The following is a 15229-nucleotide window of genomic DNA, read 5'->3' as shown; positions in this document are numbered from 1 at the left end:
AAACACACACAACAGCACACACATGTTCCTATTAAGAGGCATTGAGGCATATCTTTGCACTCACAAATGTCAAATTCACATTTCCTTAGAAATGTTAGATGTACACGAAAACACACAATTCTAACGACGACAAACGTTGATGTCTCAGTCGACTTCAGAGAAAGCGAGTGAAACGTCATCGCTAAACATTTCCTTGACCTTGACTAAATTGTCCACTACATTTGCACGCACCTCCAAAAACAAAATCTTTATGTTCTCCGGCTTCCAGATTAATATCATTTTCAGATTACTCCCAAAATATATTTTTGGCAGACAACTACAGGGAAATAAAATGGAAAAATACACCTTGTGTAAGACGGTCCTCCTCAGGCCGTTGATTTAAGAGTGGGCCACATAAATCTCGGCATGCTGATTATTTCGAGGGCAGAATATCACGTAACAGCATCGTCAAGTTAGAGCACAAAGGTCGTTGTGTAATCTTAGCTACCCCGGGCATGCTAAACCATTAATCCCAGGGCACTGGGCTTCTTAACCCACTCCAAAAATACTGGGAGTTTTTTTTACCAGGTTTCTAGAATGCCCCCTAAACACAAGAGCGGGAGAGATACATTTTCCACACATTAAGACTAGGGCTATACGTGGTTTAGACATGAAGACGTGAAAAGGTGTTGTGTGTGTGTGTGTGTCTCCCTCACTGTGCTGCTTCAAAACGTTTACAAAATGTACCATCAAATTAAAACGCCTAGCAAATAAAAGCTATACTTTGCATACTAGAATTATGTTGCATAAACATATTAACGTATTATTATCATTTCATTTTACACTGACCATATTTTGTACAAAAATAGGCCCCCCAAAACATGTTCTGGAATACCTAGCTACATTTCCCGCATTATAAACCTTTTACAAACACTCGAAACTATCATTTTCTTCTTACGCACAGTAACGATCATATGGGATATTAAGAAAGACAATTACAGGAGTATGACGGTTATTATAATATATAAAGGGAAACATAAACATTGCACCGCCATTTGATGCAGGAGTGTAGCCTACATGTGACGACGCAGCCGATTTTGGTTCGGTGCGTCTGGCCTTTATTACGTCGTTAAAGGCAGAGGATTAGGGAGGTCATTAAGAGGCATTGTGTCCTCCGACATGATTAGTCAGGTAGCAACGTCCATTTGTCACCTGCACCAGCAAATTGAGTTGATACTGCACTAGGGGCTATGGGGACTGTATAATATCAACTTGATTACATCAAGGCAGCTGCGGACTTGACACCTTACTGAATTTGTCAGCATTAATCGTTAGGGCCTGTCACAAATCCATCAGGTTTACAGATAATTAGGGGCCTTCTCTAATGAAGCCCAGAGAAGCAACCTTACCTTTTCTCTCAGATAATGAAGAAGCCTCTATCCCTGGGAAAGAGATGTTTTTCTCCCCAGACTACTAGCTCTGACTGGCTGAGACACACAACCCTCCAATTTAATGAAAGACAACGTCACTCTTCTCTCTCTCTTTTTTTACGTCGCTCCTGTCCTCATCACCATCAACTGAAACTGATAGTCAAGGACAAAATGAGACCTGAAATAAAGTAACACATACACACACTCTTACCAACTGCCTTAAATACTCTGTAGGATATAAACCGTAGCTCATCTTAACCTTAAATGACAGGATATCTGAAATAAGAGAAGTAGATATTATGGTTTTCCCATGACACTACGTATACTCTATATCAGGGAAAGGCCTTTTGTATGGCTAGGGCCCATTTATAACCGTTAAAAGTTCTCACACACACACAAACAAACCCACACAGAAAGTAAAAGGCCCTATATTAAATGTCGCTATATTAAATGCCCCCCCCCCCCCCCCCCAACACTAGTGAAAAATAAATACAAATAAAATTTGTCCAGACATGTCTCCTCGTGGTGCTCCGTTCAGCCCTCCTCTAAAAGGTCCAATCCTGTACCCCTGGGGTTCCACATTTGTTTTGGTTGAACCCGGCGTCAACCCTCTCAGTGAAAATATAACTCACAACAACCTCTTTTCCCGATGGTCGCTCGAGTGCTCATTCTCTAAACCTCTATTACCATGGTACTACCATGGCGATACTACCTCGACTCTCCCTCTCTATTTCCTTAGAGGCTACAGAGTACCAGGCATGGTTCAGTAGCTACTAGCTAGCATTGAAACACTGGACCATCGTGCTTTAGTTGAGCGTGTGTCTGTATTTGTGTTAAAGGGGAGTGTTGGAGGGTTCTGTTGTTTCCAACAAATGTTCATGATCATGACAGAATGGAAACACTCCCGTCTGCCAAGTTGTGATTGACCATTAAAGGCCATCATGTATAAGCTGGTCAATGACAGGCAAGCAGATCAATAGGACCATGTTGAGGGGTCAAGGTGATGGTATGTTTTCATGTAAGATCTGATCTGTTGGGAACAGTCTATATGTGATCCTACAGCCTGCTACCCAGCTTTTAAAAAATGTGATACAAGACAAGAGACGAATCAGATGCTACTCAACAGTGAGAATAAAGCATAAGACGGCTATTCAACACTGTGTGTCAGAAGCGTATGAACTGCGGAGAGTACGAGTTGAATACTCTTCCCAGTCAATCCAGACTGACTCCCCGTCATTTGGCGCCTATTTAAAATGATAAACCTGCCGAGTTCAAAGTCTTCGCTGCCCGGCCCTCCTGTTCGGTCCGCTTTACACCTCATATTTCAGAATCTCTTTAAAATTCTACAACTGTCTTTTGTTCACTCCACTTGTTAGTGCCTAACTTCAAAGGCTGCGCCTCATTAGCACAGAGGTGGAAATCCCTGTCACTCATTTACATTTGTTTAAAGCGGCTTGAAAAAGAGATGAGAGTCGAAATCCAAATCACTAGACCTCAACCTTGTGTTTCCACATCTGGTTTATCAGTGGTTGTTAGATAGTAAATACTACAGTCCTGTGGATGTAGACATGGACTGCGTTGGTAAAGTGTTCTGTAGGATGAGAGGAGGGTATGCATTTCAATAAGAAGTGTAAACCTCCGTGTCTTTAACCCAGACCAGGGGGGCTACTGTTGGTAGGCTAGTTCAGGTGCCCTAATTAATTAGGATTTAGTCCTTTCTGTGATCCTCAAAACACTTCCACCCCCTCCCTCTTCCATTTCCTTTCTTTCTCTTTCTTTCTTCCCTCTAGTTTTTTCTCTGGAAAACAATAAAGAGATAAGGATTTCCCTCCTTTTAAAAACTTTTTTCCTTCCCTTTTTTTAAGACAACAGGGGGGTTGTCCTTCGAGTGGCTAAATCCGTAAGGAGCATGCGTGTCTCCATGGAGAGATGTATTGATGTTTATCAGGGATGAATAGATCAAAGGCTGCCACATGACAGGCGATCGATCAATCACGCATCAAATCAATGATGGCAATCCTCTAATAAAACCGAAAAGAAAGAAAACCGGCTCTGGCCAGTTCTCTCCCCCTCTTTCGAAGTCAATTATTCATTATTACTCGCTCTTTAACACTGCAATGAACCCCAATAGAACCTCTCTCTCTAACGTTTCGTTTATCTAGCTACCTAAGTAGTCGACTTTTCTGGCAAGTTAACACATTAGGCCTATCGTGTCACTACAAATGTACCGTGGTTTACTGAAATCATATGGCAAAATAGACAATAATAATGGTCAACTAATGATGACGTGTTGAAGGTAAAACTTATTTTTAGGCTATTACATATGCATAACAGGAGAAACGTAAAAGGGAAAAATAAAACATTTAGTGAATTAAAAATAAAAAGTCCAACATTTTATCTCCATTTAGTAAGAGGCGGTGAAAATGAATGTATGTGTGCGCTCGTGCTTACCTGCTGATCGCCTGGGCTCTTGCTGCTTTCTCCTCGGCATAGTGACCGTCACGTTCCACGGTACTTTTCATGCAGGAATCAAAACAATAAGTCTGTCAGTGGAGAAAAACCATCCCGAAGCTTTTTTTCCCCGGAAATAACTGTCAACAGTTTTTCTATTAGAATGGTTTGTTTCTTTTGTAATTGTGGGCTTATGCCAGACAACCTGAAACGGCCACAATGTAACTAAATATGTCCTTTAGGCCTACGAATAGAAACAAATGACTGAAGATAAAGGACAAACGAAAAAAGGGGTTTCTGTGATATCAAAACGATGCACGAATTTCGCCAGCTCATAACATGTCTATCAAAGATCATCTTTCCTCATCTCTGTGTGTCAGAAAAAGAGGCAGACATCGAAGCCAAGTTTCAGTCACTCCCCTACTGCCATAGGGGGCTATATGGCGGTGTTGGGGCTACTTTGTATCGCCTTCACGCCAAAATAAATAAACTCTGATGGTAAACAAATAAGTCCAGTGTGAGCGAACACCTTTGAAATGTATTTCCGTGGAAGGCTGCGCTTCAAGCTCAGATCTGAAACAAAGCAGAATTGAGAGAAAATAGACAGGCATTAGATGGTTAATGTCAGTCCGTCACCACGCCACCTAGTCGGATCAAGCCTCGCCGTCAGCGGATACTTTTCTCCCCTCTCTAGTTTGAGCCGGGGTGGTAAGTTAGGGATTCTACTTACATTTCTAGTCGTGAAAATAATTATTATCAGCCGCCGATCAAGGAATGTGCAGGTGGTTGATGTGGTGCGGAGCCTGCGACTAAAGAGAAACAAACAAGGTGCAGGCATCCACCCTCGCGGAGAGAATTTTTCTTCTGTAAACTCCAGGGAGTGAACCGAGGTCTCGTCAGCTCCTCCGGAAAAAAAATGAAACGCAGGGAATCGAGAAGCGTTTCAGACAGTCTCAACTGATAGACAGACGCATCGAGTGGCTTTTCCTGCTTCATTTTTACTCCTCCCCTCGCGCTACAAGCGTCACCCTGACAGTCGAACCCAGCTGTCAATCTTCTTAATTGTCTTGTTTTTCCTCTGATTAAAATTGAAATGACTGACAAAGGAATGCTTGCATCAGTAGGCTAATATCAAAATGTTGCTTTGAAATATTGATCCATAAACTTCATGCGGAATGTTATTATGGCAATTAGTCAATTATTACAAAACTGTTACTAGGCTAGGCTATATTACTACAATTAGCTAATCATCATCATCATATGAAATACACTTACACCAACTTTATTTTACCAGACATGGCAATGCTTTGGACTTGCATATTTTTGGAACATTCAGGCTGAAGTTTCCTAATGTGAGAGCACCATAATTTACGCATGCTTGAGGAGAAAATATATTCAGCAGATAATAGCCTTTTAACGGTGCTTGTTAATACCTTGAATGGTTGTGGTTGGCACTGGCTGTATTGGCAATTCTTTGGCTTTTTGTGTACAATCGTTGAGGATATGTTTGAGACTACGATTGATTTGTTTCACCTTTACTAGGAAGTGTGTCATGTCCAGGAAGGGGAGGGACTCCAAAGAATACAAGCCGCTACAGTGACAGCTGCTACAAGGTTGCGCCGTGCTATAGCCTAGTTATCATCAAAGCAAACATTCCAAAAGCACGTTATTGCGTGTCGATTTTATGCGACAAAACTACGCTGGTAATATTGTTTTAATTGCAATGCATCATTGCATTGGCGTGGCCTACCCTGCTACGTGAAGAAAGCCTAGCATAGGCTAACGATAAGCATATTGATATCAATGCACAGCCAGTGCCCGTGAACTTTGTCACATAATCCCTCCCTGGTGCAATGTCCACCTCTTTCTTATTGAGAAACGGTAAACGGGTGTTTTTGGTAATCGGCGGGGGTGCAGAGGAACCGATGCACTTTCTAGAGTTAATTTCGTATCGCGCCGCTTCATTATAGATTTGTCATACTCCACGCACTTCATGGATTTTAAAGGTTCCTCGATACCGAGCTCCATGAAAAAGCTGGTCGTAACGAAGCTTAGCCAGAATTTCAGAGACGCCGTTGCCTTGCAAACTGTTCCAGTCCCGACACCTGGCGACGGGGACTTGCTTGTCAGAAATCGGTAAGTTTTGGTTAGAAATTGGATACAGAAGGTTCCCATTTTCCGCGGATGCGTAGCCTATACCCTATGGATAGACTATTCCAATATTTGGCACATTTTGGAGCCAATATCTTTGATAAACTATTTGGTATTGTTTTCAAGTTATGAAAGGGTCTCTTACCTCGGTTAGAATAGCCTTATCCATCCCCATCGAAATTAGTAGCTTACTTGCGACCATTTCAGGAGCGAGCAAAATACGTGAGAAATATTTCCAAGTTCCGCCCCTACATTTGTCTATCAATCCATCTCGGCATCTCGCTCTGTCCTGTCTCCTTACGTCACGAACCTGCAAACAGAAAGTCATTGGGGGGATAGACTCGCACGAATAGATGAGGAGATGGAGAAACAGCTTTGCATGGCATTTGGGGGCTGCGGCAGGATCATCATTTTCCGCTGCATAAAACCAATGCGTAAGACTCAATATATGTCTGTCTGATTCAAAGCAAGATATTTACAAATGTTGATTACATTAACAGGTTACTGTAACAGAGGAATGAAGGCTACTTAATCTAACCGGTTATTTACTAGAATTGAAGTCAAAGAGATATTAAAATGCTGGTGTAGCCTATTAGAGCGTAGTTGATCAGTGAAATAAAGGCAGGGTCTTGCATTATGGTTGAGACCAAGGAATTAGTAGCATAATCTAAAGATCAAATAGCTTTTAACATTTACAGAAATTGTCATATGTAGCCTAAAACTTTTTCACAGGTTTGTTTTGTGTGCGTAATTTTGTATGCGTAGTTTAGAGAATTAGAAAAATTGTATTGTCTTGTATGACATTTATAATTTGAAAATGTGGAACATTGAATTATAAATACAATTTGCCATGGAGAAATAGCCTCTCTCTCATCTTGGGAAAAGGAAAGAACTGTTGATGCAGTGGTAGGTTATGTACTTTGCCCTCTCCTCCTCCCGAAACTGTACGGAATCACATATTGTTCTATATTTTAATGTAGGACTATGCCCTTCTACTTTTTTAAACAATTCTTTGTTTGTTGTCTGTAATGAATCTCCATCATATGAGTTGGCCTGGAAAATTACAACATTTAGCAATTCATCAGCTGTGGTCCTGCTGCTAACAACTAGGCCTCAAGCACCTTCAACTGAAAAAAAATAAGTTAAAGGGCCTAGTTATTAAGGCACATTTCTTGATATGGCTTATTATTTATTTGTTAATAACTACATCAGAAAGGCCAATTCTCTGGTCTCAATGCAGAGCTCGGAAATTAGCAGAAATATCTGTGATGCCGCATTTAGGCCTATGTCGGCCTTGTATTGTATAAGGCCTGCTTGGTTAAATTCTCTGAGGTGGGAATACAGTTGCACAACAGCCTACTGTAATTGCACATATAGCCTTCTTTTATGCATTATTAACCCGAATTTGTTAGACTAGTTTTGAGTTTAAATTGAGATATGCATTATTATCATGTTTCAGTGACCGAGATTATTGTGCATTCAAAGTTGCACATTTTTAAATCAAGCATCTTTAAGAATATCAGCCCAGTTCATTTTAGTTTTGACCTTTAAACTTGCTCTTCTTTAATGCATGGTGTTTGTGCTGTTGGTCCATTATGAGAGATTCAGGTTCAAATCTTTACTGGTACGGAATAATTCAGAAGGGCTGCAAAAGCAATTTGGAAAGTATAGTCAAACCTAGATGTTTTCCTATATTTAATTGGAGACATTTATTTGTAACTAAACCGGGCTGTTACATTTAAGTGTTAAAAATGCAAATGTGACATGCACAATGATGAGTCGCAACAAAGATTCTTCTGGAGGATAGAAAATTATTTATTTATACATTTCTTTCACACAAGGATTTTTTTCTCTCTCCATGTCATCAGCTGAGATGAAAACAGTAGTATTTTTTCATGTCGTGGCAAATAAATGTACAAGATTTAAAAGTGCAGTTTGTTCTTGTGTGTCTCTCAAGACAATGACTCATGACATCATGCAATGTGTTTTGTGATACCAACCTCGTCCTGTCAGTGTAAGGTGGGTGTTTTTTCCAAGACAAAATGGAATCATTGCCAAAACAAACCAATGTTTCCTTCACGAAGGATGTCGCAGATATTTCCTAGAGAATGGAAGTGGAATCTTGACCTTCGCAGACATGACTGTAGGCATTCCGAAGTGCTCTTATGTTATTATAACATGAGCTATTATCATGTTATTATCAAAATTCCGACTACATTATCATGTTATTATCAAAATTCCGACGGAAGAACATCACTAAAGTATCCTATACCGACGTTAATTGATTTTAATGCTATGTAACAATTGTTACTCATTCTGAACTGTCATTCACGTATATTTTTCCTTCTGTTCCATTCCATGCAGATTTGTTGGAATCAATGCCTCGGACATCAACTAGTCAGCAGGCCGCTACGACCCTACGGTGAAGCCACCGTTTGACGCCGGGTTCGAGGGCATTGGCGAGGTGGTCGGACTCGGCCTGAGTGCCAGCGCCCGCTATACCGTTGGCGACACCGTGGCCTACTTTGCCGATGGGGCCTTTGCGGAGTACACGGTGATACCCATGATCAAGACCGTACCCGTACCCGCGGTGAAGCCAGAGTTCCTCACCCTGCTGTTAAGTGGTGCCACGGCCTACATCGCCATGAAGCGGCTTGGCGACCTGGTGAAGGGCGAGACGGTGCTGGTGACGGCCGCTGCCGGTGGCACGGGACAGTTTGCTGTGCAGTTCGCCAAACAGGCCGGCTGTCACGTTGTGGGCACCTGCTCCTCCAACGAGAAAGCTGGCTTCTTAAAGACCATTGGCTGCGACAGGCCCATCAACTACACGTCCGAGGACCTGAGCACCACGCTGCGCAAAGAGTACCCGCAAGGCCTGGACGTAGTCAAGAGTCCATAGGTAATATAATTTTTGACATGGCGGTCAACAATCTGGCCAATAAGGGTAGGCTGATCGTGATCGGATTCATCTCAGGGTACCAAACGGCATCAGGGGTCCCAACTGTTAAAGGAGGGACTCTGCCCATGAAGCTGCTCAAGAAGTCAGCTAGCGTGAGGGGGTTCTTCCTACCTCACTTCCTGTCTGACTACAAGGAGGCGATGGGAAGCATGATGCAGATGTTTGCTAAGGGGAAGCTGGTGTGTGAAGTGGACTGTGGCGACATGGCTCCCGAGGGCCGTTTCGTGGGACTGGAGTCTGTCTTTAGGGCTGTGGACTACATGTATGCTGGGAAAAACGTGGGGAAAGGTGGTGGTTCAGGTGACTCCACCCTCGCTGGACAGCAAACTGTGATTTGCCTTAATGTGAATGCACTGGAATTCTCAATTCTCGAATCAAATGTATGTATGTACAATGAAAGGAACAATGAAAATACATAATCTAATATATGTATGTACATTGAAATGAACAATGTAAGTATATATGTTGAAGGCAAATTACCCGAACTGTGACAATCTACAGTACTCTGAATTTAATATATTTTTGAACAGTTTATTTCACCTGAATAAATGTAGATATTACTAAAATGTTGTTCTGTTAGAGACAGTTCCTCGTTTAATGTTTTAATGATTAGCTTTACTTTATTCAATACAAAGTCCCAATAAATGGGGATAATACTTGTAGAGTGAAGATTGCTGGTGCTAACAACAAAGGTTATCTCAAGAAAATAATGCTGTACCCTCTAGACCAAATGCCTCCCTCATTCTCGTGCTATCTCACACACACACACACTCACTTGTTTAATTACTCTGTGCTCAAGACTAGAGCAAACTAAAATGTAATCATATTAACATTTGTGTTTACAGGAACTAGACCTGTTGCTGCATTGACTGTCCACAGCTTACGCATGATTACTGCACTCCAGACAATGTACCAGCATATCAGCTGAACTTGTCCCTCTGTTTACACAGCTGAGGACAATATTGCATAATGATCACATTTAGTGTTACCAGTTTAAACCTCTGTCATACTTTTGGAATATAGGCCTAAGCATGTCCAGAGCAATTGACCCGTTTAGTCACACACACACACACACACACACACACACACACACACACACGTACAGTATACATAAACAAATTACTCATTCATATAATTAATCAATTATCTTAAATCAACTGAAAAGATTGTACATTTCTCAATGTCTTGTAGATGTACAGTAGGTTTTAAAATAGCACATTTCTCAATGTCTTGTAGAGGTACAGTAAGTTTTAAAATGGCTAATTTTGAGGAGTAATAACACATGTGTAATTAACACTCATATCTAGATTACATTATTTATCTTACATTCTTGATTTTAGAATCACATTTTGTTGTGTTTTGTTTGAGTCAAATCTGTATATACTTGTCAGAAGTGAATGCAGCATCAGGTGTGCTTGGTATTTTATAGCATGTTTGTGGCTGACAGAAACAGTGTTCATATCATCCGTCTTTCCATTCACATGCCCCAAGCTGCCCATAATAAAAAATTAGTCCAGCTAACCAGAACTTGGGGTTGAAAATACCATTAGTTTTTCCCACAACAAGCAGAAACCCACTTATATTGAATGTATTGTGGAATGCCCTCTGAGGTAGGCCTACATTTTTCTTTCTTCTTTCTTTCTTTTTTGTTACCGTGAGGATAAGGTTCCACTTGATGTTTTGGATTCTCTTAAGCCAATTCACTAATTTCATTTTTTTCTCATTTAAATATCGAACCCTTTTAACCTAAATATCATGTTGTCGTCTATATTAGAGGTGAGGGTAGATGGGATACTAGGTGGGATACAGTCGTCATGGAGAAATGCCTTATCTTACATTTTCCATATTAATTCTAAAACTATTTACAAGTTAATGTGGGGGTGTTATTCTGTGGCCTTTTTTTAAGAAGTGAGAAAAGGTCATTAAAACATCTCTAAGACAATACGTTATGTATCAAGCCTAGGAACCCAAAAACAAACACCTGTCTCCACCTGGGAGGGACGTCTGTGTGTTCATGCACTGTGAACATGCAATATCCTCCTCCAGGTGGCCACTCAAAAAAGATCTCAGTGTGAAATGCGTTACAGGTGTGACCCCAGCATGCAAAGCCGCTACCTTCGCCAGGCAGGCAGCTCAGGAAATCGGAAACATACCCACCAGCCTGAAGCTATTTGAACCTGCACCAGTGTGTCTCACACACACACACACACACACACACACACACACCCACCCACCCACCCATATTTGTTCCAAGAGAGAAGTGGTCTGTGTAATGCACACAGTGTATTTTTGTAGATTGGTTCTTACTATCTTTAGTATTTTTATTTTAAGGCCCTCTTTGATTTCTACCCCCCGTGTTAAATCTATGAATCAAATGATCCATCTCTGCACCCATCATTGTAAGTGTTTGATAACAGTGCCACTGTGCAGCATGAATGAATGTGAGCAGCCTGAAAGCTATTGTTAAGGCCGATGCTCTTACCGCTCATAAAATGTATTGTTCACGCCGTCATTCTAATGCAAGAGCATGCTCTCACACGCTCGTCACACAAAGGTGAGAGAGGTGATACAAATGTTCACTTGAATTTACCATGCTTGAGTACTATTGCGCGCATACTCTGGATAGAGGTACGGACTGTCAATGTGTATCTGTCTTCAATTACCAACCGAGGCCTCACTCTGGTCCTCCGGGGCCCACCTGTAAGCAACCATGATTAGTGCGCATTCACAGTCCAATTAAAAGCACAGGACAACCTGGAGAAAACAACTCATTTTATTTAATTGGCTTGTAGCTGTTAGCGGGCTCTTAACAAATCATATAGACCCATACCTGTTGTAGTCACCTTCTGAGGTATATGACAAATGTTGGTGGAGTGACAAACATGTTTTGGGAAAGTGTAGTGTTTCTCAACGTAGTTTGAGAATATTTTTATTTGTATTTTTTATTGCTTAGACTATAGTAATGTTTTTTGAGATGCAGTATATTACATCCACCTTTAACCTGCGTATAGCCCTTAAACCCTAAACGTAAGATTGGAAAGATTATAATATGGTAAACGTGAAACAACCACAACAATTATGTGAGAAAAGTTCAAATCTAAAATAAATGTCCAAAAGTGCATGTCATGAATAGGTGTGATACTTGGTTTGCCAGAGGTCTGTGCTTTGTGTATTTAGGATACACACCCAAAATGGGATCTGTGACCTTTTACAGCTTTGCTTTCAATTCAATTGAACCATATAATTGTTGATTAAATTAATACATTGAAAATACTGTCAACAGTTTAGTGAAATGCCAGTGTTGTAATCCATCAAATCAATTTGATCAGCTGGGTACTCTATATATTCAATCAACCTCAGTGTAACTTTAGGCTCTGCCATCCATGTTCCTATACTGGCACACCTAACATAGACACACCTAACATAGACATCATTCTGACGGTGTGGTTTGGTATAACCTGGTGCCTTAGTGACTGACTCTGTCATGGCTCAGGTCCACTCTCAGTTACTAAGAGTCACTCAGACCCCTCAACCACCATCACTCCTCCCCCTGTTACAAAACCCCACTGAACTAATTAGTCGATACACACCCAAACACTATAAGTTAAGGTAAAAACAGGTGACTTTCCAATATTTACAAATATATATATAATAATATGTTACTTTTACTCATGTTGTATTGCATAGAAATACACTCAGCGAAAAAAGAAACGTCCCTTTTTCAGGACCCTGTCTTTCAAAGGTAATTCGTAAAAATCCAAATAACTTCACAGATCTTCATTGTAAAGGTTTTAAACACTGTTTCCCATGCTTGTTCAATGAACCGTTAACAATTAATGTACATGCACCTGTGGAACGGTCGTTAAGACACTAACAGCTTACAGACGGTAGGCAATTAAGGTCACAGTTATGAAAATTTAGGACACTAAAGAGGCCTTTCTACTGACTCTGAAAAACACCAAAAGAAAGATGTCCAGGGTCCCTCCTCATCTGCGTGAACGTGTCTTAGGCATGCTGCAAGGAGGCATGAGGACTGCAGATGTGGCCAGGGCAATAAATTGCAATGTCCGTACAGTGAGACACCTAAGACAGCGCTACAGGGAGACAGGACGGACAGCTGATCATCCTTGCAGTGGCAGACCACGTGTAACAACACCTGCACAGCATCGGTACATCCGAACATTACACCTGCGGGACAGGTACAGGATGGCAACAGTTACACCAGGAATGCACAATCCCTCTATCAGTGCTGACTGTCCGCAATAGGCTGAGAGAGGCTGGACTGAGGGCTTGTAGGCCTGTTGGAAGGCAGATCCTCACCTCACCAGACATCACGTCGCCTATGGGCACAAACCCACCGTCGCTGGACCAGACAGGACTGGCAAAAAGTGCTCTTCACTGACGAGTCGCGGTTGTCTCACCAGGGGTGATGGTCGGATTTGCGTTTATCGTCGAAGGAATGAGCGTTACACTGAGGCTTGTACTCTGGAGCAGGATCGATTTGGAGGAGGAGGGTCCGTCATGGTCTGGGGCAGTGTGCCACAGCATCATCGTACTGAGCTTGTTGTCATCGCAGGCATCTCAACGCTGTGCGTTACGGGGGGGAAGATATCCTCCTCCCTCATGTGGTACCCTTCCTGCAGGCTCATCCTGACATGACCCTCCAGCATGACAATGCCACCAGCCATACTGCTCGTTCTGTGTGTGATTTCCTGCAAGACAGGAATGTCAGTGTTCTGCCATGGCCAGCGAAAAGCCCGGATCTCAATCCCATTGAGCACGTCTGGGACCTGTTGGATCGGAGGGTGAGGGCTAGGGCCATTCCCCCCAGAAATGTCTGGGAACTTGCAGGTGCCTTGGTGGTAGAATGGGGTAACATCTCACAGCAAGAACTGGCAAATCTGGTGAAGTCCATGAGGAGGAGATGTACATTAAGTACTGCAGTACTTAATGCAGCTGGTGGCCACACCAGATACTGACTGTTACTTGTGATTTTAACCCCCCCCCCCCCCCCCCTTTGTTCAGGGACACATTATTACATTTCTCAAGGTTTCTCTTGCGAGCATTTTCCATACTAATGTCATTATTTTGTACTTCTCAAATTTTTATGGTTCACTTTTACAAATAAAGGGTTTCCCTAGGCTGTCCCCATAGGAGAACCATTTTTGGTTCCAGGTAGAACTATTTTGGGTTCCATGAAGAACCCTCTGGGAAAGGGTTTTACATGGAACCCAATAGGGTTCTTCAACGGGCTCTCCTATTGGGACAGCCAAAGAATCGTTTTAGGTTCTAGATAGCACCTTGTTTTCGAAGAGTGTAGGCTAGCAGTTTGTGTGTGTGCATGCGTCAGTACTGCTGGCATTCTGTCTGTCAGGGTCACAAGGACTCAGTAGGGCATAAATTAGAATATGCGGCCGCGCCACTCAAGTCTCACTAAGGAGGAGGAATAACTTTCTTAATCAAGTTCCCCTGATTAATTGTAATAAAGGTGTCATCAATAAATGTGTCCTCCTGATTGAGTAATTCGAGGCTGAAGACAGTAAGCACATCCCTGGTGATTGGGGTTTTACAGTGGGGGGGGATGTAACAGGGAGACACGGCGACGACACAAATAGATCCCCAGTGCGCTGGCAGTCACCCTCCTTCCAGGACAGCCTTCGCACAGCTGACGGTCATGAAATACAATTATCAGTGTGATCTGCTTAAGAATTCATCAGCGGCTCCACTGCCCAGTGAAGACATCCACAGAGTTCGAGAGAAAAAGAGAGCGAGAGAGAGGAGGGGAGGGTGCCAAAAGGAAAGGGAAGCCTGACTGATTAAATGAGGTTTCATTTTGTACAGGCCGAATGTTCCTGTGATGGTATACTATAAATGCATGTATTGATTCCTCCCGCACGTTATTTCCCGTTCCAAATCAATGTCTTTATTCCTCCCATTTTATCTCAAATGTGAATGAAAAACATCCAGGTGCCTATAAACGTACTATATATGTATTAAGTACTGTTCAGATTGCATTTCAATACCACACACCAGTCAAATGCATATTGGTCACACGATATGAGTAGTAGAGAAAACAAAAACATATCCAAATGTATCTGATGTTGGTGGCAATATGCAAAGTAGCAAACCTGAGCCAGGTAACAACACAGTGCAACCTGTACCGTCCGGAAAGGCTAGCCTACGATCACTGTGTCTGATGTCATGCGTACAGGTGAAAGTCAAGGGCAGTAAGTACTCATACAGTGGATGGATGACAGCG

At 42.1% G+C, this 15229-nt stretch overlaps 1 protein-coding gene and 1 pseudogene across 2 annotated transcripts in view; one reads left to right on the top strand and one right to left on the bottom strand.

The window, feature by feature from the left end:
* LOC139573942 (teashirt homolog 1-like) overlaps window positions 1-6332 on the bottom strand; it is a 34996-nt gene extending 28664 nt beyond the window's left edge. The window contains exons 1-2 of one of the 2 annotated variants that reach the window (XM_071397948.1): window positions 6157-6332; window positions 3861-4433 (exon numbers count right to left, since the gene is read on the bottom strand). In XM_071397948.1, coding sequence (XP_071254049.1) covers window positions 3861-3900 — 40 coding nt within the window. In that variant the 5' untranslated portion in view covers window positions 3901-4433; window positions 6157-6332. Of the gene's footprint in view, window positions 1-3860; window positions 4434-4590; window positions 4866-6156 lie in introns of those variants that run through there. The other variant, XM_071397946.1, reaches the window with a different exon arrangement.
* Window positions 5294-10497, top strand: LOC139573943 (prostaglandin reductase 3-like; annotated as a pseudogene).
* Window positions 10498-15229: the final 4732 nt, after the last annotated feature.

This window comes from Salvelinus alpinus, chromosome 4 (assembly GCF_045679555.1).
Source record: "Salvelinus alpinus chromosome 4, SLU_Salpinus.1, whole genome shotgun sequence".
Taxonomy (NCBI): domain Eukaryota; kingdom Metazoa; phylum Chordata; class Actinopteri; order Salmoniformes; family Salmonidae; genus Salvelinus; species Salvelinus alpinus.
This window is presented reverse-complemented; position numbering and strand designations above follow the sequence as displayed.